This window comes from Lutjanus erythropterus, chromosome 12 (assembly GCF_056507025.1).
Source record: "Lutjanus erythropterus isolate fLutEry1 chromosome 12, fLutEry1.hap2, whole genome shotgun sequence".
In the NCBI taxonomy this organism is placed as follows: domain Eukaryota; kingdom Metazoa; phylum Chordata; class Actinopteri; order Lutjaniformes; family Lutjanidae; genus Lutjanus; species Lutjanus erythropterus.
Window position 1 is genome coordinate 20,942,554 of NC_139328.1, and position 21,069 is coordinate 20,963,622.

The 21,069-nt window shown below is 37.3% G+C and overlaps 2 protein-coding genes and 1 long non-coding RNA gene across 5 annotated transcripts in view; 2 read left to right on the forward strand and 1 right to left on the reverse strand.

The window, feature by feature from the left end:
- The window catches only part of myripa (myosin VIIA and Rab interacting protein a), a 39,633-nt gene extending 35,947 nt beyond the window's left edge, over positions 1 to 3,686 (forward strand). For all 3 annotated transcript variants that reach the window (XM_084732647.1, XM_084732649.1, XM_084732648.1), the window contains exons 12-17: positions 786 to 842; positions 1,587 to 1,766; positions 2,058 to 2,219; positions 2,472 to 2,570; positions 2,689 to 2,749; positions 3,320 to 3,686. In XM_084732647.1, the coding sequence (XP_084588773.1) occupies positions 786 to 842; positions 1,587 to 1,766; positions 2,058 to 2,219; positions 2,472 to 2,570; positions 2,689 to 2,749; positions 3,320 to 3,336 (576 nt within the window). In that variant the 3' untranslated portion in view covers positions 3,337 to 3,686. The remainder of the gene's footprint in view (positions 1 to 785; positions 843 to 1,586; positions 1,767 to 2,057; positions 2,220 to 2,471; positions 2,571 to 2,688; positions 2,750 to 3,319) is intronic.
- A 1,447-nt stretch (positions 3,687 to 5,133) lies between these two features.
- plxdc2a (plexin domain containing 2a) lies at positions 5,134 to 15,789 on the reverse strand. The gene is made up of 13 exons (XM_084732076.1): positions 15,417 to 15,789; positions 13,436 to 13,579; positions 12,928 to 12,997; positions 11,786 to 11,908; positions 11,552 to 11,670; positions 11,358 to 11,457; positions 11,149 to 11,244; positions 10,773 to 10,854; positions 9,016 to 9,076; positions 8,683 to 8,911; positions 7,264 to 7,299; positions 6,760 to 6,917; positions 5,134 to 5,609 (listed from the first exon to the last, which is right to left on the reverse strand). The coding sequence occupies exons 1-13, from the start codon at positions 15,450 to 15,452 to the stop codon at positions 5,394 to 5,396; spliced, it is 1,470 nt and encodes a 489-aa protein (XP_084588202.1). The 5' UTR covers positions 15,453 to 15,789; the 3' UTR covers positions 5,134 to 5,393.
- On the forward strand, positions 5,522 to 6,853 carry LOC146317948 (uncharacterized). The gene is made up of 3 exons (XR_014771639.1): positions 5,522 to 5,646; positions 6,421 to 6,545; positions 6,718 to 6,853. It is a non-coding gene; the product is annotated as an uncharacterized LOC146317948 (long non-coding RNA).
- Positions 15,790 to 21,069: the final 5,280 nt, after the last annotated feature.

The following is a 21,069-nucleotide window of genomic DNA, read 5'->3' on the forward strand; positions in this document are numbered from 1 at the left end:
CATCTTCTATGAGATAATCAAATGTTTGGAGCGTTGCTTTCCTGTGAAAATTCAAGAAGTCAGAAAAACAGCCATTTTCAGCTTTGTCTCAATGCAGTTTTTGCAATTTTCACTGTTGCACATCTTAGACCTGTGCAATATTGATAATTAGTGATCATGTGATCAGGTTGTGACTGACAACATGTTCTGTAATCTACAGGGTGGAAACAGCTAAAGTGATAAAATTAGTTTGTTGTACTGTATTATCGCTGTGCGCTATAGACAAAATCAAATATCACAATTTTTTTATGACCAAATATCTCAATATTTTTGTGACAACATTAATACCATTTCCCATTAAATCAATTTTTTCCCATTACTGCTTTACTTTAGTTATGTATGTATTAAATGAACATTTGTCCTTACAGTGACATTTTGTTGCATACAATTGGTGAAAAACATGTTCCAGATTAAAAACTATGACTACATGCACTTTGGGGTACTAATTTATATATTTTATAACCTCTGATGCTTAAAATTAAAGTCACAGAGGCTGATTTTTCCTAATTTTAGAGAGACGAAAATGCCCGTATTTGAAGAAAAACCCAAGTACCACTTGTGACCACAGCAGTAAAAGCACATACACTCACTTTAAAGAAGGCATTACAGCTGCCAGGATCTTGATCTTGAGTTACTCTCCTTATTAACTATTCTTTGCAGTGTAACTAACTACTAACAATGGACACTGTGCCTTCCCTTGTCTTTCCTGTGTTTTCTTCTCTTCTGTGTGTCTCTTTGCGCTGTAGGGTAGTGACATGGAGCTTTACAAAACATTACAGTTTATATCAACTCTGCTGGAGCAGGTGAGAAGGCGGCATGGTGATTATTGCTGATACACTGAGGGTGTAGTTCACCTGTACTTTTTCTAATTTCTCAGGTTTTTTATGCATGCATGTGATGTCAGAACTTTATTTTCAATATGCTGATGTTCATTTATCTGGTTAACACTGATGTTTTCTACCTATTACTGTATTAGCCGATCGTTGTTATTCACTGCAGATATGATAGAGGCCTCCACAAGTGTGAACATATTTTCTTTTGTGAACTTTTTTATTTTTTTAAATACATTTGGTCTTCATTTAAAGCAGCATTTAACCCTGTAAAGCCTAACACATAAAATAATTCCCAGGAAACTGTCTCTATTTTTTTTTAAATTGAATCGTTTATTGGACCTTTTATTCTTAACGTACCTTTTTCAAAATAAGCAACAATTTTCCTGCCAAAAATGTGTTACTTTGTTAGGGCAGCCTTGTTGGATTTTGCTCACAGGCGGGCTGCTGCCTGCAGTGCATTGATAATCCACCAGAGGGCAGAAAGCCTTGACTCAAATTGCATACAACAGGTTTTTCAAAAAAGTATTGATCATATTAATGTTGTAAGGATCTCAGACATCCTGACATTACAGGGTTGAATATGTAAACTGTTGCTAATGCATGTAACAAAACAAACATTTCACTGAAGAACTTGAGGGTACAAATTTTAACCATTTCTCATTATAAAAAAATGAATCTTAAAGAAAACCACCTGCCTGTCTGTGTGTGTTACAGAGGTACTCAGCGGTGTCTTTGCGGAGCATCACCACTGAGGTTCTTAAGGTGCTGAACACCACCGAGGAGCTGCTGCAGGGAGTGGAGGGAGGAGACGGCCCCCGACTCTCCACCATCTCACTGCCCCCCAACACCGACCCCAAGAAACTGGATCAGCAGTTCTCCAGACTGGAGGAGAACGTGAGTTCAGCTTTATGTCACTTTACATTACTGCACTTCACATTAACTCAGTAAAATACTTATAAGTGTTAAATAGAAAATTCCTGGTTCATAATTTCATTTTGTAGGTCTTCTTGCAGCTGCATCCTGTTTTAGCTGTTGTTTACTGTGTGTAAGTCAAAATTTGTGGGAAAAAACAAGAGTAAAGTTCCTCTGAAGCATCAACATTTATTAGCCATAAAAACAGATTCAAGTTAATCACAGTTAGTCTTGTTTTGAAGTTAATATTACATTAAACTGGATATGTTGCAGGTGTATGTGGCAGCTGGTGCTGTGTACAGTCTGGAGGCGGAGCTGAGTGACCTGGAGGAGTGTGCCAGGGGCATCTGCAGCGCCACGTCTGACATGGAGCTGGCCTTCCTGGAGGAGCAGGTGGCATCAGCAGCTGCCAAAGTTCAACAGTCTGAGCTACAGGTGGGTTGAAGCTGGATATGCAAAAATTTCAGAGCTGTAAGTGGCACATTAATTGAGTGTTATGCTGCTTCTTAACAGACATGAATACTTAATGTTTATGTGCTGTGTGAGGAGTTCATAAAGAGTTCTGGTGTTTACAAACATGTCACAGATTGGCCTCATGGAGGCACTGCAGTCAAAGGTCAGATATTAAAAAGGCGACTGACACCAGTCTGATCTTAATCAATCATGTGTTTGTTGTTTTTGCTCCAGATTTGTGACATCTCAGCCAGAATTGCTGCTTTGAAGAGTGCCGGCCTCGATGTGGACACACAGTCACGTGTCACCAAGACCAGGATGATCCCAGTTATGGTGCCATACTTTTCTATATCTTCTCACAAACAGGAGTGTAACTACCACGACATTATGTCAAGCATCTTGTGTAAGAATAAAAAAAAGCCACTTATGTTTTGCATGTATTTTGTTGCAGCCTGTTACCCTGGACTCATCAAGACAGCTGAGGAGGCGATTACCTGCACCACCAGTGAAAGGTAGGAAACACATACTAACTATATACAGGACATAATGTACAAGGTATAGGTATATTGTTTGAACAGGTAGTATATATTAAAATCTACTTATCTGTTTAATACAAACTACAAGTTCCAAATGCCACTGGCCCGCTTTACTTAAAATTTCACAGTGTGTGTTTGTGTGTATATACATATATGTACCAACATGAAAAGCTTCCCTCAATGCAATGTCTGGAAAATTATTTAAATGAATTTTTTAAAAACCTTTTTATGCACTGGCCCCATCAGGCAAATGACTTATTGTATTTACTGGCCCTTCGTAACTTCTGTTGGCTCCGGGCCCCTGGGAATTCCTTATTGTTGGACCCTGAATAAGAAATGGTGCAATTCCGAAATATGAAAATAATAATTTAAAAAACGTGTTGATATAATATTTCTCACATTTTACTGATATTAATGAAATATTCACCCCATTATTAAGAAATGCTGTATGACTTATTTTTGTATTCATTACCTCAGATCACTTTGTAATTGGATTACAAATCAATGCATAATTTCTTGTCTTCATGTTGTTCAATTCTTTCTCAGAACACAAGGAAACCTAAATCATGGACCCAGGACCTCCGCAGTACCTCCAACAGAGCAGTGCCTTCACCCCATCACTCTGCAGCCTTCAGGCCAGTCTTAAGTGATCCATTCAGATACCGTCTGCCTTAATCTCATTTTAAACTCAACATGCCTCAAATAATTCGGGACACTAGTACTGTTACTGTATGCGTATTTGGCGTAGTTGTGTGAAACTGTTGATTCTTGTCATCCTATCAAAATGTAGATATTAGATTGATGACCAAACAGTTCTGAAAATTTACAAGAGGAGCAGGTAAACCCTTGGCTCTCACAATGTAAGAACAAGAGATCATTAATATTTGAGTTCAAGACTTTTTTTTAGATTTCCAAAAATTATTTCATTATACAGCATGTGTACAACAAATCCTGATTTTTAAATTAAATTATACTATTTATAGACTTCTGTCTTAACATAATTAGTCCTTCATTTAACTTGCTGACAAATACATATAAAACGTGACTGAAAAGACACTTAAATTAGCAGTACTGAACAAAACCTGCAATTTACACTGTTTTTACCATTTTATCAAATATATACATTACACATACATGGGAACAATTATAGCATGTTAGAAAAATGTTGCGAGACTGTATCATGTCTTAAATATAGATCTGTATTTTTCCATGGTTGTGGATGTAATATTGTAGTATATATATTTGTTTTCTGCCTTTAAGTTAAGAAAATAAAGTAAAAATTCAGGAAGTTGCTTCACTGTAAAAATATGTGATGCTCTGAGATAAACAGCAGTGGAAACTGAGGGTGTATAGTGTTTGCCCCTCAGATGAAGGTGGGTGTAATGGTGAGGAATTTAGTCTGAATTTTTGAGATGAGGAAATGACACCAGAATATGACATTCCTGCTTGTGAAGAAGAAGGTGTGGGAACGACACACAACAGCTCTGGAAAATAACAGCCGTCTTTTGAGAGAAATGGTCTCAAAACAAACATTCAGCAGCGTCACCTGTGGCATGTTGTGACGCTGCAGTAAACATGAACGAGCAACCTGAGAAATTTACAAAACAAGCGTTTTTTTTACTCCACAATGCATTAAAGGGATAGTTCGGCTGTTTTGAAGTGGGGTTGTATGACGTACTTATCCATAGTCAGACCTAAAGTACATGTCCGTCGGCACGCCCACATTTGGAGAAGCAACAGGAGCACTAGTGAAGGAAAAAATGTATGTCTGTGGACAGGGTCAGTCAGCAGCAACATTTTAGCCACTAAAAAAGTCATTCTAATTCTCCACCATATTAAAAGTATTTTTGCTGCTTTTCTTTGCCATTAGAGAGCCTTGATGGGAAACTGCTGTAATACAAGTCAAATATCACTCTCGTCAAACCAACCAGACTCCATTGGCAACATCAGTTATTTTACCTTGCTGAATATGGGGGTTACTGGCCTACCACTGCCTTGATTGGTTAGTTAGTGTTATTGTGTGACTTCTGTGTTTTAGACGGATGGTTCAGATTCACCAAAGTCATCAATAACACAAACTAACCAATCAAGGCAGTGATAGACCACCTAACTGTGCTCTGCAAGGTATAAATAACTGTTTTCCCAGTGGAGTCTGGCTGGTTCGCATAGAGCAATATTTGGCTTATATTACTGTGGTTTCCCTTCAAAAAAGGCTGGGATGGCTAAATAAAAAAGGTGAAACTATTCTAACTATAGCATACACCTAAACTGAAGATTTATTTTAGGTGGCAAAAAACAGTAAATTGCTTAGCTTTGTATACCTGTACTCCTGCAGCTTCTCCAAACAAGGGGGGTGTCAAGTACAACATGCAACCATACTTAAAACGATTTGAACTATCCCTTTAAAACAGTCCAGTGGCAAATATGAAGCCAAACTGTTGCATTAAATATTCTGTAGTTAAAATCTCCTCATAGAGGTTCGTTGTTTTCCTCTCTGAATGCTCAAATCCTTCAAATGAACTTGAGCAACAGCTGAATGTAAAGTCTGCATTCATGGAAAGAATGCCTCCTTACGTAGAGAACCAGCTGTCCCAAGGCATTCTGGGATATGTAGTTTTGGTCAGGAGCTCTCTGAGACAAGGAAGCGTTCCCTCTGATCAGGAACTATGAAGCCTTCTTTCTGTTCGCTCTCTCGTCTGTCTGACATGGCAAAAGACTGTTTGGGGTCGATGACCACCATGCTGTCTTTGTCCTGACCAGGAGCCTCCACCTCAGCATAAGAAGGGCGACTGGAGCCCCGCCTGAACTTCATGATTGGCCAATGAGTCGGCCGCCGCTGAGGGGAGAAAGAATGATAGAAAATTGGCACACAGGTAGGTTTGTTCAAGGAAAAAAAGGGTAGAATATTGTCTGTATGAGGTGTGCACCTGCTCTAGTAAATACGCTTTTTAAAATAATACCAGTGGTGATGAAGATTACTCAATGTTGTTATAGTTCATCAAAAATCCTTGAAAATAAAAATATGCACATGAATTGAGGAAGTGCTGGTAGTTGAATAAAAATAATTTGGGGGGGTTACAGAAAAGGTAAGCAACTCATTAAAATTGATCATCTGGGGATCATTAATATAAGCTGCAAATGTTACACAAGTCTGTCCATAATTTTTAATGGGGAGATTTTGATATATCATTGGTGCATCATTTTCTGTTAATTAAACTAAATTATATTATTCTTAAAGTTTAGATTATTAAGATATGAACTTTAAAAAATCTCACAGAATAAGGACATGGTGAAGACCTGAACACGAAGCTAGCTTCACAAAGCAGCCTTGTTAAAAAAATAATGGCCAAGTGTCAGAGAAGAACATGCTAAATTTGTCAAAAAAAGAAGCCAAATGTGTATGATTGTTAAAAATAAGATGTATAATACAAACAGAACTGTATATGAGCATATAAGAAAAATATCATCTCAAAAACCACCAAATTGCAGGAAGTCTGAGTAGAATGAGCAGTTATTATATTCACTATTTAGGTTAATTGTACAGTTTCTGTTATTCTGTTTTGTTATCATTCTGCATTAAATATAATATGAAGTATGCAAAAGTATGTATAAAACATATCATGACTCATCAGTTTACTCAATAATAGAAAAGGGACCCCTTCAGGAAAAAGGTTGGGACCCACTGTGCTAGATCAATGTTAAGAGGGAGACACCAAATTGATCAGGGATAATTCTCTGAGAAGACGATGGATCCATACCAACTTTCACACAAGTAATTTTCAAGTGCATTCATTTTGATTTCAGTTGCATGGGGAAATGAACAGAAACCATGAGGATGAAAATCTCAATTAAGAACTACCACAACTATGTGTGCTTTGGAGAATAGTAGGCAAATCTGCAAAATGTGCTAAAAAATAATAAAATTAGCAGCATGGTTCTTTCAGTGGAACTTGAGTACAGAGAGAGAACAGCTGGGTGTTACTGACCTCCATGAAGAAGAGGCTTGCACTGGAGGTTGGGTGGTTGTACATGTAGACAGACAGAAGAACAGCTGCTGCCATGATGACCATCACCACGACGATTCCCACCAGCAGCCCAATCTGTAACCGCTCATCACCGTCTCCTGAAGTCTCCTCGTCTTCTCCTGCACAGACATGATGATGGGACTCTCACTGATACTACTCATTGTTATTAAAGCTACTGTGTGTAGAGCCTTTAAATGTCTGTCACTGTGTTTCACACTATGACAAGAGGTGTCAAAGTCAGACAGCAATGTGTGCTACCCCCTCGTCTCTATGTATCCAACAGGGGGACATGTCAGATAAGGTGCAGAAAACAGCACATACATGCAGATATTTTCACTTGTTTGACTGGTGCCATCAGAATAGATTAAACAATACACAGACACGGTGGGTTCAACTACTGCTGCTACAATTATGTTTCAGGTGCATCACATACAAATATGTAAGTTTTGACAAAAGTTGACTTACCTGCGTCACTGATGTGCAGAGACATCTTTGTGTCATCTGGAAAAGGGAAACAATGACATGACATACAGTCTGTAGTGTGTTTTAGTTTTCCTGTAAGCAATAAAATCATCTTCTCAGATTGTATATGTCCAATTTTACTGCAATAGAGTAGCTTTTTGACTGGTTACAACAGTAGTTTTTAAAATGGATTCTTTTAATATAACTTCTGTAAGTTTTACTGAAATACTGTTGTCAGGTCCAAATGAAATCTCAAAGTGAAAATCCTGTTGGTTCCCCGCAGGCATTACAAAATTGGACAACGTTTACATGAATAAAATACTCAGGTTTTTGCCAATTTTCTGAAAAAGACAGTATTCCAACTACACTGTTTCCACTAGTATTCATGTTTATATTAATAAGAATATATATATGGCTAAATGTAATAATGCACAGCTTATATTATCTAAATCATGGCAAAGCGTATCAAAAAACAAAGACTTTCATAATGTTCAAAAGTAGGTGTGTTTCTCCCTCTGATCAGAAATGCAGGCACTTGCATGCATCTCTATCTCAGTCTTGCAAACCGTTGGCTACCTTACAACACACAGAGCTGACTGTAAATAGGCAAAAACAGGCCACTATCAACACATATTCCACCTGCCTTCATCACAAAATGCTACACTTGGAATAAGGCCTCTGTTGAAATATCCAAATGAAATATGTTATCTCAAATTCAGGATAAGAGTGGAAAATCAGTGTGCATGTAAATGTAGACAGTGAGGAGAAACTTTGAATGTGCAGTCTAATGCAATTCTCATTTTATTCTTCAAATGATCCAATTCCAACAGTCTCCTCTTAGCCTTCAAGTTTAAAATAATCATCCAGAAATGTTCTATTTGTTCAAAAAGACATTTTGAGTAAACTTTGGGACATTAAGGATTTCTCATATTTTTTGTCTAGCCAATAAATATATTAGTTAACAGTGACAACACTTGTTTCAGTCGGACATCTGATCTTAAAAACAACACACTACAGTGAAAAACAACAGCCTCCCATATACTGAGCCAACCAGAGTGATACACATACATTGAGTCATCCCTCAGCAGCTGAGGACACTATGCAGTATTTAACATGGCGCTGTATACACTCAGCTATGAGCTCACAGAGGGCTGGGAAATAGCTGACCACTTGACCCTCTCACGGTCAGACTTTACACAACACGCGGGGCGTGGACACCAAGAAATGACAACAAGGATTAATTCATCAGATGGTAATGACCCTTGCACTTCGCTGTAATCTCTCCTAAATAAGATACAACCTTTAACACTAAAGACTAAAACTGATTTTATAAAAAGAATATTAGAAAATACTACTGATTTGACTAACAAAGCATACAAGTTTTGTTTACTACAGATGATTTAAAAGCATTTGTCGGCTCACCGTCTGCAGGTTTGCTGGTAGGAGGCTGTGGAGTGGACATTGGTCTTCTGCTTGTGCTGGTGTGTGTTGAAGGGTTGGTGGCGGTGGACATCTTGCGGTGGGGGGTGGCGGTCACGCTGGAGGTCCTCTGCTGCACTGTGGTTGTTGTAACAGGAGTGGTTGTGTGTGTGAGTTGGCGAGATGTGGTGTTTGTGATGTCTGTCATTTTGAGACACTGGGGATCTCTTCGCTGAAACAACAAACATCAGTTAACTCTTTTGTGCAGACAGATGGACACAAGTTCTAACAGAGGTAAACTTTGAAACTCTGAAATGCAAAGATAATAATAAGAACCTCCTCCAGGCAGCCAAGGTCAACCCAGTCCTGCCGGTTCCGATCAAAACCACTGGAGCATCTGAAAAAGGAAGGCAGTATTATCAAAGTATGGAGCGTGTAGTTTAGCTACACAGTAACTACCTTCACAGACATTCAAGATACCGTATCAACAAGGGGCTTAATGCAAGTATTAAGTCTGAATGGAATCAAACCTTAGATGTTTGTTCACAACCAAATGTGATTTCTAGGACTTCTGCATCCAGATGATGGTATTTTTATTTGGTATTGTTTTAATAGGATGATAAAGTGATCTGAATGAAGGCATGGGCAGGAATCATGTATAATATACTTACTCACACTTTATACTCTCTAAAATAGAGCAGCATGTAGTAAAGCGGAAAAAACAAATCCTGATTGGTTTAGTCTTAAAAAATATTTTTTAATTTATGGTAAAGGCACAGTTCTGTCTATTTGAAGTGGGGTTGTATGAGGTACTTATCTATAGTCAGTGGTTGAAATATGTTTTGTTGCTGACCCTGTCCCCACCAGTACATTGCTTCGCTTTTGTGCTGGTCCTCTTCCTGTTGACCCCCATCTACTGTAGGTAATACACTGCAAAGAAGTACCTCATAATACCCCACTTCAAAAAACTATCAATTTAATACAATACTTCTATGCAGCACATTGATTATCAGTCACTGTGCTTGTTTTTCCTGTCCATACTGGCTACAAAGAGATTGTTTCGTAAAGCATAAGCCATAAGCAAAGTCCTCAGTTCTCAGTTTGTACAAAAATGAGTTAGTCAAATCAAGTGGTTATTTCCAAACTTAATATTTTATGATGGAATTTTGTCCCAAAAAGACCAGAACAGAAAGATATCCACTTGATTTTACCAAAGGAAATGCAGAAGTTTTACCCCAATGGCTTTTGTGGAAATCACTTCTCAATTAGTGTCTTTGTGGCCATGAAAGACAGGAGGAACTGTCACATCAACCAATAAATCCCAGGCAGGATTTACGTCTGGTTCACACTGCATGCTTGAGCAGCACGTGTGCGTGGCTTTACCTGCAAGTTTTACACGTTATAGCAGCTACACAGCCCACTTGAGTACTGCTGCTCATGCTTCATCTACAGATTTGGGCTCTCACCTATTTTTTCTGTGTGATGTTGCAGTTCTCAGCAAAAATACACAGTGAAAATGATGTATTTACAGTTAAATCAACATATTAACATATCAGCAACATGACACTTATCATTACAGTTTCCTTGTCAATATCTGTACAATTTGTCACAGACATGAAAACAAATCAGGCCAAGGCACTTTTTCTTTCTCTGTACTGTTTGTCGCGCCCTCTCCCTCCCTCCTTCCTGCTCTTGTGACGAATGAACGAGGGAGAAAATCACTGATTACCTTGAGTTTACAGCTCTCTTCTTCTCTTCAAAATTCTTCTGCAAACTCAGTGTGGACAGATATGGCTTTCAGCAGCAGCCCCGCAACAGAAATACTGCCTGTGTGGACATCAAAGGCGTGCGAGCTACAGCAGTTTAGCGAGGTAGGCGTCGCACACAGGTTCATGCATGTAGTGTGAACCAAAAAGTAGGTATTTCTCATATAAAGTCTGCCAACAGCCAATATTGTTGATCACTGTGCAGATCTAGATTCAGATGAAGAGTAAACATTCCTAACATTTTCTATTAATAAAATCAATTGAGTGAAGTGTGCAGCCTTGTCAGTGGTACAGAATGTGCTCTCTGAGTGCTTTTTTTCAGTTTACCTTTGTAGCCGACTGCACCAGCTGCAGTTAAAGCCAATCTGAGAAGTGACACATGGGCCACAGCTGGAGAACTGGAGACATGCTGAGAATAAAGAAAACAGTGAAGAGTGAGGAGGAAAAGATGACTCTGACTTCTGTAAACTGAGCCTGAAAGCATTTTTCCAGGCAGTCCTGTAGCACAGAGTTAACATTCAACTACAGATACTGTATTTCAGTCACAAGCTGTTCATTTTTTTTTACTATTTGACAGGCTAATAAAAATATGAAACAAATGTTCAGATTAGGTTACTTATGATCCAGACAAACAGAATGCAGACTGTGTATTTGCAATTTTAGCAGCACATATCTTTGTTTGCTTTAATTAGAATTGACTTACTGGGGAGAGGCAGCATCTCCACAGCTGTAGAGTTGGAAATTTTGGACTTGAGGATGTCGACTTTGTGATACTCGTATATGGTTCTCCTCCGAACATCTGGAGCATGTCAGAAAGGATATGATGTTGATTTTAATTATTAGTGAGATTCAGCGTTTTGATCAATACATCAGTGATTTTACGGGCCTCAAAAGGTTCTATGGAGAACTCACTGGGGATCTGCTCTATGTCATGAAGCACCACAAAAGCATCTGACAGGCCCACTTTGACAGGATGATTCTCAGTGCTGATGTTGCTGATGTCTGTAGGAATCTATGAAAAATATGCATAATCAAAGAAATTATACATACTACAAATAAGTGGTTATAATCATTATTATAAAGATGAAGAAAAGAAGAAATGTCACCTCTTTGTATGCAAAGACAATGCGTCCGTCGCTGTGCAGAACAGCCTGGAAGGTGAACGCTCCTAGACCGATGTTGTCCTGTAGGTGAATCCGGTTCCACTGAACCACCAGTGCAGTACCTGGTGGACATACATAAGCACACACATGCACATTTAGTATAAATATTCTACAACAAACCCTCAAACAAAGAGCCACAATTGGCGGATATCTCCCTTGAAAAGATGGCTCTCTTACCATTGTCAAAGTAAAACACAGTGGAGTTTTTGGACAGACTTGGGTCAAAATTTGCCATCAGGGGGGCGATGTACTGAGTGGCTGTGAGCATCTGGTGGATTATATCTCCAGTGTAAATGAAACCTGAGAGAGAAAAACGTGGAGTTTGCCATCAGACATTTGTAGTCATTGCAGGGAGACATTCACAATATTCACTTCAATCATGGTTGAGTTTTGACACAAAAGGCCCATCCCTCCCACCTGTCAGACTCCTCACACAAACTGCTTCATTTATGTGGAATATTTTCTGGCTAAACTAGTTCTTAAAGGGATAGTTCAGATTATTTGATTAGTATTTCACTGTATGAAGTACTTATTAATTGTCAGTGTATTAGCTACAGTAGACGGTGGTCAACATGTCCCTAGTTTGGAGATGCAGAGAGGTATACTGGTTACTGTTTCTGCAAAGGGACTGTGGTTGTGCGAGAGAGAGCAATATTTGGCTAATATAACGATGGTTTACCGTTGGAAAATATGGTCTGATGACAGGGTAAAGTGGAGAAAATATTCTAAATATAATGTACACTTTAACTTTTAGATGAGCCTTTTTTTAAGTGGCTAAAATACATTTTATTGCTGATACTCCGTCTTCCTTCTCCAAAATGGAGGCGTGCTGACCTCCAGTACTGTAGCTAATACACTAACTATGGAAATGTACCTCATACAACCCGTAAATTAAATGTTTTGAACTATACCTTTAAATAAATGAAGCAGACCGACAATTATCATACAAAATATTGTAGTATACGGAAAGATGATTACAGAAAACATCAAAGGAAACTGGTGATTCAGGTTCTATTTTCTTAAAGCAGCACTATTCAGCAGTCAAATATATTTAAATTGTTTTACTCACTTTTTGGCCTAATGTAACCTAAGTATGATGTGAGAACTGTGAATAATAATAATAATAATAATAATAATAATAATAATAATAATAATAATAATAATAATAATAATTCACCTTGAATTCATATAGTTTAGCTCTATACTGTAAGCTTATACCTCAAATTCAGACAATATCTCAAACTACCTTGAATACATATTGAGCCTCTGAGCACACAACTTCTAGAGAAGAGAAATTCTGTGTGTAGTTAAAGGCTTACCTCCAGTTGCCACTGTGATTTCTTTTAGTATATGACCGTAGAAAGGGAAGTCAAAGAAAAGAGTCACTCTCTGGAAAAGAAGCAAAGGAAAGTGCGTAATGAACTTTACCTTAAAGATCACCTGTCATACACAGTGACAGCACAAGAAAAAAAACCTTTTTTTTACTATTTTAACTATCTGAAACAATTTATAATGCTTTACTGCAACTCAGTTAACTCAGTTGTTGTTCCAATATGGTGCATTTCACTCTGTTCTTAATTCAATACATTAAGAAAGTAAACAGCCACTAATATCCCGATCAACACTTCTTAATACAATGCCTAAATGTATATACATATATGTGTGTGTGTGTGTGTGTGTGTGTGTGTGTGTGTGTGTGTGTGTGTGTGTGCGTGTGTGTTCTTCAGGAAAGTCAAAGTAAAAATGCAATTGAGAAAAAAAGATATTTCCACCTGAGGGTTTTTAATTTGCATAATATACAGATTTATTCACAGACTGATTTCATACCTCCGCTTGTCTGTGGGTGCTGGACAGGAAACCACAGACCTTACACTCATCCTCTTCCATCTCATCGATGTTCACCCACAGCTCTTTACTGCCTGTGTCTCCAGGGCCGTAGATTTTAGATGTATAGTAGGCGTGATCAATGTCCTGTCCAAAAATGTGGGGATGAAATACTTAACATGCATTAAAATCAGTATTAAGGAAAAAAATGTGGGCTGGAAGTACATTGAATTCACGTGGTTTTAGTTTTTTTTTCAGATTTTTTAAAAAATATAATATTGACAGATTTCTGACAGGTATGAAAAGTAAAATAGGTAATGGTCAGAAATCTCAGTGTCATCTTCGATCCAACTTTAAAATTTGACAAGTTGTTGTGAAAAGTTGTTTTTTCCAAGTCAGAAATATATCGCCAAGGTCAAACCATTCCTCTCTTTCAATAACCTCAAGATCGTCTCAAACGCCTCAATAACCTCTTGGTTAGATTAGTGAAACTCTGTCTGTTTGGGAATCAACCAGTTATCCATGTTTCACCTGCAGCTGATGCAGAATTCCACTGATACATTATTTACTGGTATAAGAAGCGTGACAGCACTGCACCAGTTCTGGCTTCATTCTGTTGACTATCATTTAAGTACAGGGAAAACTTTAAGACTCTTTTATTTGTTTTTAAAGCTCTGCACAGCACAGCACAGCACCCCAGTACATATCTGAGATCATCTGCTCCCTCTCCAACCCTTGATATCTCAGATCCTCAGACCAGCTGTCCCTCAATCGAGGCTGAAGGGGAAGGGCGATCGGGCATTTGCTATAGCTGCCCCAAAGTTTTGGAACGGTCTGCCTTTTTAAATTAAGTGTTCCCCATCTGTTGACATTTTTAAAGCAAAACCTACATGTTTTCTCAGGCTTTTGGGAATCCTTAAGGTTGTATATCTCAATTTTTATTCTCCTGTGTTTTATATTTTAATTTGTTCCTCTACTTATTTACTAATTGGATGGTATTTTTATGTTACCTCTGCTGCTATCTTGCTGTTTTCCATGCCATATTTCTTAACAGTCGTTATTTTTTAGTGCAGCTCTCTGGTCAACTTTGGTTTTTAAATGTGCATTATAAATATACTTGGCTCATCAAGCAAACAGTCAAATCTCAGTACTTTACATTTCATTTACTTCAAGGCAAATACATTTTAGCTGTTTCAATTCATATCTTTCATACAGGCATGCATAAAAATTATAACTAATTTAATCAGTTTTAGACAATGTTCACCCATATTGTCCTATAAGACGGAGACTTCTCAAATATCTAAGTTATCATTAAAAGTCTGGTCTTGTTAAAAGAACTTCATAGGACCAGAAAGCTTCATCAAGAATGTCATTATGCAATGTAAATGAAACTTTTCTTCCATGTTCTTATAGTCTCATTCACCCACATTTGTTACCTAAATGTCCTATGTATCCTAGTTGCTCTATCTATCCAGACTATTTAAAGCCATTACAAGGAACTTGTCTACTGTGTTGATTTTGGAGGCCCCTGCAGACAAATGTGGTAGTGTTTCTACAGAAATAATCATTGTATGAAATAAAATAATCTAAATAAAAATATCCTCTTGCTTTTTAACTTGCTAATGTACTACTCACTGTAACTTTGTCTGGGAAAATGTAAACACAGGCTTGTGTCATCTGATTTCGAGGAGACTCTGAGCCGGTGGCAGACATCAAGACTAACTATATAGAAAATAACTACATCGAAATAGGTGATCTTCTCACGGATGGTCTTGTTAACTTATGTAGGTCATATAGCAGCATGAGTAATAAAGTGAGACTGTTTCATAACTAGTTGAAAACTCCTTGTAGTAGCATTAAAGACTGAACACATCAGTTACCAAAGGGAGACATCTTTACTATAACTGAAGTTTTCAAAAGGAACAGTTGTTTCCTTGTGTTTTCCTTCATCTGCTGAGGTTCTCTTAGAAGTAAATAACTTTACCACAATCTGTGTAGAATTGTCAAGTCCCTCTTCCATCAGCAGGTCTGCATCTGACTCTTCCAGTTGGTGCTGGTCTCTGTAGTGGCCCCTCTTATCTGCAGCCCAGCCAGGGGCCCCAGATCTGGGCCTGGATGCCCACCTCCTCTCCCTGGACTTGTCGTTCCCTGTGTCTGCATACAAGCTTCCCTTTGGAGGAGACAGCTCCTGGGTGTCAGTGCGATACACTCCTGACAAGTCAAAGAGAGGGGGATAAGTTACTGTTGTTTGGATCACATTGTTTACTTACTGCAGTGGTTCTCAAACTACGGGGAATACAGTCACTGCTGGGGTTGTGAATGACCCGTGCAAAAATGTGGAGTGGAACGAAGCTGACTACATTTGATTTATGAGGGGAAAATAACAAGAGTTTGTTGATGCCATCATGTTGACCTTTATTTCACAACATTCAACTTGGAAACTTTATTAGCTGCTAACTGTACTATTGTTAATGAATGCGTGTTTTTTTAAACCATCATTATATTGCTAAATATAAAATCAAAAGAGCACTCTTAGTACAAAGTTTTGTATTTTTATGATCATGATTCTTTTGTTGTGTTGCAACTTTAACAGTTTATGGCTGTAAATAACCAAATACTGACATAATAGTGCTAAAAAACATTTGATTAAAAAATTAAAAGATAAATATAAAACAATAAGAACAGAACAAATGACAAGGTAGCCACTGCTCACAAGGCTACATACTGTATATGTAGTAATCATGTCTACAAAGTTCCTGAACAGTCCAGCAACACTCAGATCCAAAGTAAATCTGTAAAATTGAATTATCTGTGAAAATTGTGCTTGATATTTCTTAATAACTTTCTGTGGGACCCCTTAACAAGAAAAACCCCACTGGTGGGTCAGTGTTTACAAACTCATCTTGTGCGATTTAACCTTACCCAAACTAGGACTGCAAATAAAAAATATTTCTTTAACAAATCATTCTGCTAATTATTTTCTTGATTAATGGTTTGTTGGTCTGTAAAACTGCAGGGGAAAAAAGTGAGAAATTGCTTTCCCATCATAATATCTTGTTTTAAATCTTGTTTTGCCCAACCATCAAAATCCAAACATATTCAGTTTACTGTATTGGAAAACATTAATCAAATTCTCACATTTGAGACCCTGTAACCATCAAATGTTTGATGTGTATGTCAATAATGAAAATAGTTGGCATTTAATTTTTACTTTGATCGATTAATAGATTGATCATTGCAACTCTAATTAAACCCCACTTGAACATTTCAATTTTTCCAGTGTCAGATACAAACACACCAAATATACCAGCCTAAATTTGGGGGATGTTTGTGAATAAAATGATGCACAATACATTCAGAACATTTCAATTAGATGGAGTGAAACTGCTTATCGTGTGAATATTTCACTCAGCATGAACATCATATTGTCTAGCTATGATGAAGAGTCTGCAAAAACACGGGCACACAACATGGACTACTCATTATTTTTACAACTATGAATCTATTTAAGGGGGAATCAAATGGTAGGTTTCATGCAAAGTGAAGGAGATATGGGAAATGCCTCCTTGAACATCACTAACATCATTAAACTAACTGCACCTTTCTCCTCACATGCAGTTGAACATAAACATTTCCCCAGCATGTGCCATGTGGCACACATGCGTGGTCCCCCCCGTCATTCTGCCCCTCAAGTGACAACAGTGTGTCCTAACTTTTCTCTTCACAGCAGAGGGTGAAAGCATGCTTCACATTCTTCACACCAGCAGGTCCCAGACCAGGCATGTGAGGCCGGGCCCCAGTGGGTGTTGTGTCTCTATATTTCTGTCACATGGTGGCCCTGTGGCTGCAGACACCTGACAAACTCCCACCTGTGTTTTAATGTGCTCATGATGCAATATAATCTGTAGTAGTAATGAAGATGTAAAATAAATAGAGTAGTTTTATTGGTAATAAAGTGTAGTGATCAATAATGTTACTGGAGGCTACAGGATTCAAAGTTAATGTTTATTTTTCCCTTGTCCAGTCAGGCACGTGCGTCAGAAATCTACTTCCCCAAAGTTGACTTTTCCTTGCCCCTGTTCAAATAGTAATAAAACCAAAGACTAAAATAGTGTAATGTTTAATCTAGGGCTGCAATGTTTGTCAGAAAATTGTTAAAAATGTCCATCTCAGTTTTTAAAAGTCCAGCGTGACGTCTTTAAATGTTGTGTCTTATCAGTCTAAAACCTCAAAGATATTCTGCTCGATATGATGAAACAAATAAAAGCAGGAAATATCCATATTTGAGAGGCTGACAACAGCAGTTTCTGCCATCTTGCATGAAATAATGATTCTGATTTTTATTTTTACTATTTACCCTGTCGGTTAACGTAGGTTTGTTTGCGTCAATGACAACATTGTTAAAATGCCCCGTCTGTAGCTCAGCACGAGTCAGTTCTCACCGGTTTCTGTTGCAGATTGGTCCACTATTTTCTTTTCTCTTAAAATAACCGACACCTTCACACAAAAACCGTCGAAAACAAGGTTAAAAAAAATGGTGACTTCAGCAACACACCTGAGACTGATTACACCTTAATTTTCTCCACCTGGAGGCTAAAGGAGGAATCACAAACATACATTAAACCGAAAATGTCTCCAACAATTGTAGTATGTTGAAATATATATTTATATTCATTCTGCTATTTAGTAGGTATAAGAGAAAACTAGTGTTAATACGTTTTGGGATTTTAGGGAATTCATTGTTAGGGAAAACGCCAAAACATACATTTTCTGTAAGTGACATGTTCAATCCACAAATACTGGAAAGTGGTACAAAACAAATCGTATATCTTTCAAACAAATAATTAATTATGCATTCAGTTTGATAATTACAATAAACGTTACGATGTAGCCTAGTCCAATACGAACATAAAATGAGGCAGTAACAAAATTACAGGGATTAATGCTAAAGTTACAGTTAAGATAGTTACTTAGAGTAGGTTACTGAGATCTTAACTGTTGGACTTATATAGTGTACATGCTGATATACTGTATATAACAGTGTTTAAATATTACACAACTTTAAGTCATGAAATAAAACATAAGGTCCTAATATCTTTATACGATGTAGCTACAGTATTTACTGTAAAAAAAAAAAAAAAAAAAAAAAAAAAAAAGCTAGGTTAGCTTCTACAGAATTGTTCCTAACATTAATCTAACGTTACAAACAAACAACCGAGTAGCTCTCTGTTTGCAGAATAAAGATGACTGACTCACCATGAACTGATTTCAGCTTCATGAAGCTTAGTTGAAACTGGAAAACAACGACCAGTCCTGTGATCAGATTAACTGTGTTTGTCAGGGTCCTCGCCATCCTTCCTCTCAGTTCATAGCGCACCTTCAAATCGCGAACCAAACTCATGAATTTGCGCTAAGTGGGTTCGCGTCTGTGACTGACTCTTTGCACTGGTCAGGTAAAAACAAAAAGTACTCACTCATCTGAACACAGAAAATGAAACAAACGTCTGGCTTCTCGTCATGTTAACTTCAGAAAGTGTCCGCAGATGATCTGCGCATCAGTTTGTCTTCTCGGGAATGAAACGCTGGTAGTGATGAGAGTCTGTACCCGTGGAAACGCTACCTTCAAGTACTGTCGTAATTATGATTGTCCCATTCTGTCCAATACTTTTAAAATTTGAGCATATTTTGACGCTAATACGTACTTTTATTTATGTAAAAAAGCTTGAACTGTGGCTTTAACTTCTAACAAAGTATTTGTAAATTCCGTATTGTTACTTTTACTTTAATAAATGATCCAAGTAGTGATTGATTGTCCACCTGAAATTTGAAGATTACTAGATGCAAGTAAAGGTAGCAGTTACATTACCCCGTAATATGAATATTATTTGAACATAATAATCTGCATTATATCGGGAGTACATGGGGAAGCTACGAGGTTTTGGTCACTTGAAAGGACATGAGCTTTGTTTTGAGCATTTTGTGCCCAATATGACAACATTGTTGGGACAGAAAACACTTTGAAACAGTAAAATGTTTAGTAATCAGTGAGAAGGAAAATGTAATTTCTGCCCTATCCAGAGTTAATACTTAGTTCAACAAAGAGAGAATACCTGGAATTTTAAACATTCACTTAAAAATCTGTTTTTTATATTTGTTTTTATTCACTGACATTTACTTGTTAGGTTTTTCATATCAGTGTTGGTTGATCAGGATAGAAGCAATGACCTTGAATTTTTTACTCTTAGATACTTCGCTTATAAAGTATGATGCTTTTTATAGATTAAATAACTCAACATTGTATACAAGTACAGATGAAATAATTAGTTGAATGGTTTATTGACAGAAAATTAAATGACAACTCCTCTGCTACTTGTTTCATGCCATTTTTCATGCAAAAAGCCAAACATATTATTGTTCCAACCTCTCAAATGTGACAATTTGCTGCTCGTTTTAATCATTTTGATTTATTTATATTGATTTCAAGTTTTGGAAAACTGGTGGTCAAAACAAACATTGTAAAGGTATCCCATTCTCATTATTTTCAGATTTGTTTGAATCCTTCACTCACACCACTCTATAAGCATTTTATTATGAGGACAGGTTTTGAATTGAATGGAAGGCAAAAACTGACTCAATACAGCACAAGATCAAACAATGACTGACTCATAGATTAAAAATGAAGGAAAATTACTTTAGTAAAAGACCTGGAACAATGGTTAATATGTAAATTTTATTTATGATCCCCACTACAGGCTTTTATTGTATTTTCTTTGTCTTTCATTGATTTTCTCTTTTACCCTCTGTAAGTACACTAAGAATAAAACAACATTACAAGAAATATCAACATCAGATGTAATGACACTGACTGTGTCATACATACATTATACTAGTTTTGGAAGCCATGATGGAGGAGTTCCATCTCCTTCTACTGACATCTGGTGGTCAAACAAAAGAACTGAAAAGCTACCAAACGAAGGGGATCTGGGGGCATACCAGCCTGGAGAAAAATTTGGTACATAAAATCCAAATTTGGTGGCCTCTGACATATTGCAATGCTATTATTCCATCATACACTGATATCAATTATTGCATTTTTTTAATGAGTTTGCCTTCCTGATTGTAAACACAGTTGATTATCTGTTTTATAGTTAGAAATGATTTAAACATGATTTAGGGAATCAGACATTAGTTTGCATAACAGATCAATGGCAAAGTGTTGTAGGATATTTTGAACTGTAACATTACACTGAGACTGAGGCATAGCCTACCTTTTACTTATATGACAGGCCTGTTTTAGTGTCTTTGCAAAGTGTCTTACATATAGTTGTGCTCTAAAAAGCACACTGTAAAACATAATTCCTTCATTCTTTTATTCAAAGATGTCAGAATATAGGAAATAGTTCAGACAAATGTTTTTTTTATACAAAAGTGCATGTTTTTTCCTGCACTTATCCTGGCTTGGAAATTGCTAAAATCAAATTCCATACTGCGTAGTAACCCCGTTTAACTGGTGCAGATGACTTCAGCCTAAACCTAAACCCAGTCCAGTCCAAACCCGGTCCAGTTTGACAATATTGTGTACTTGAAAACATTCCTAAAGCCTGATATGGCAGTCCCTCCAAGGACTTTTAGTTCAG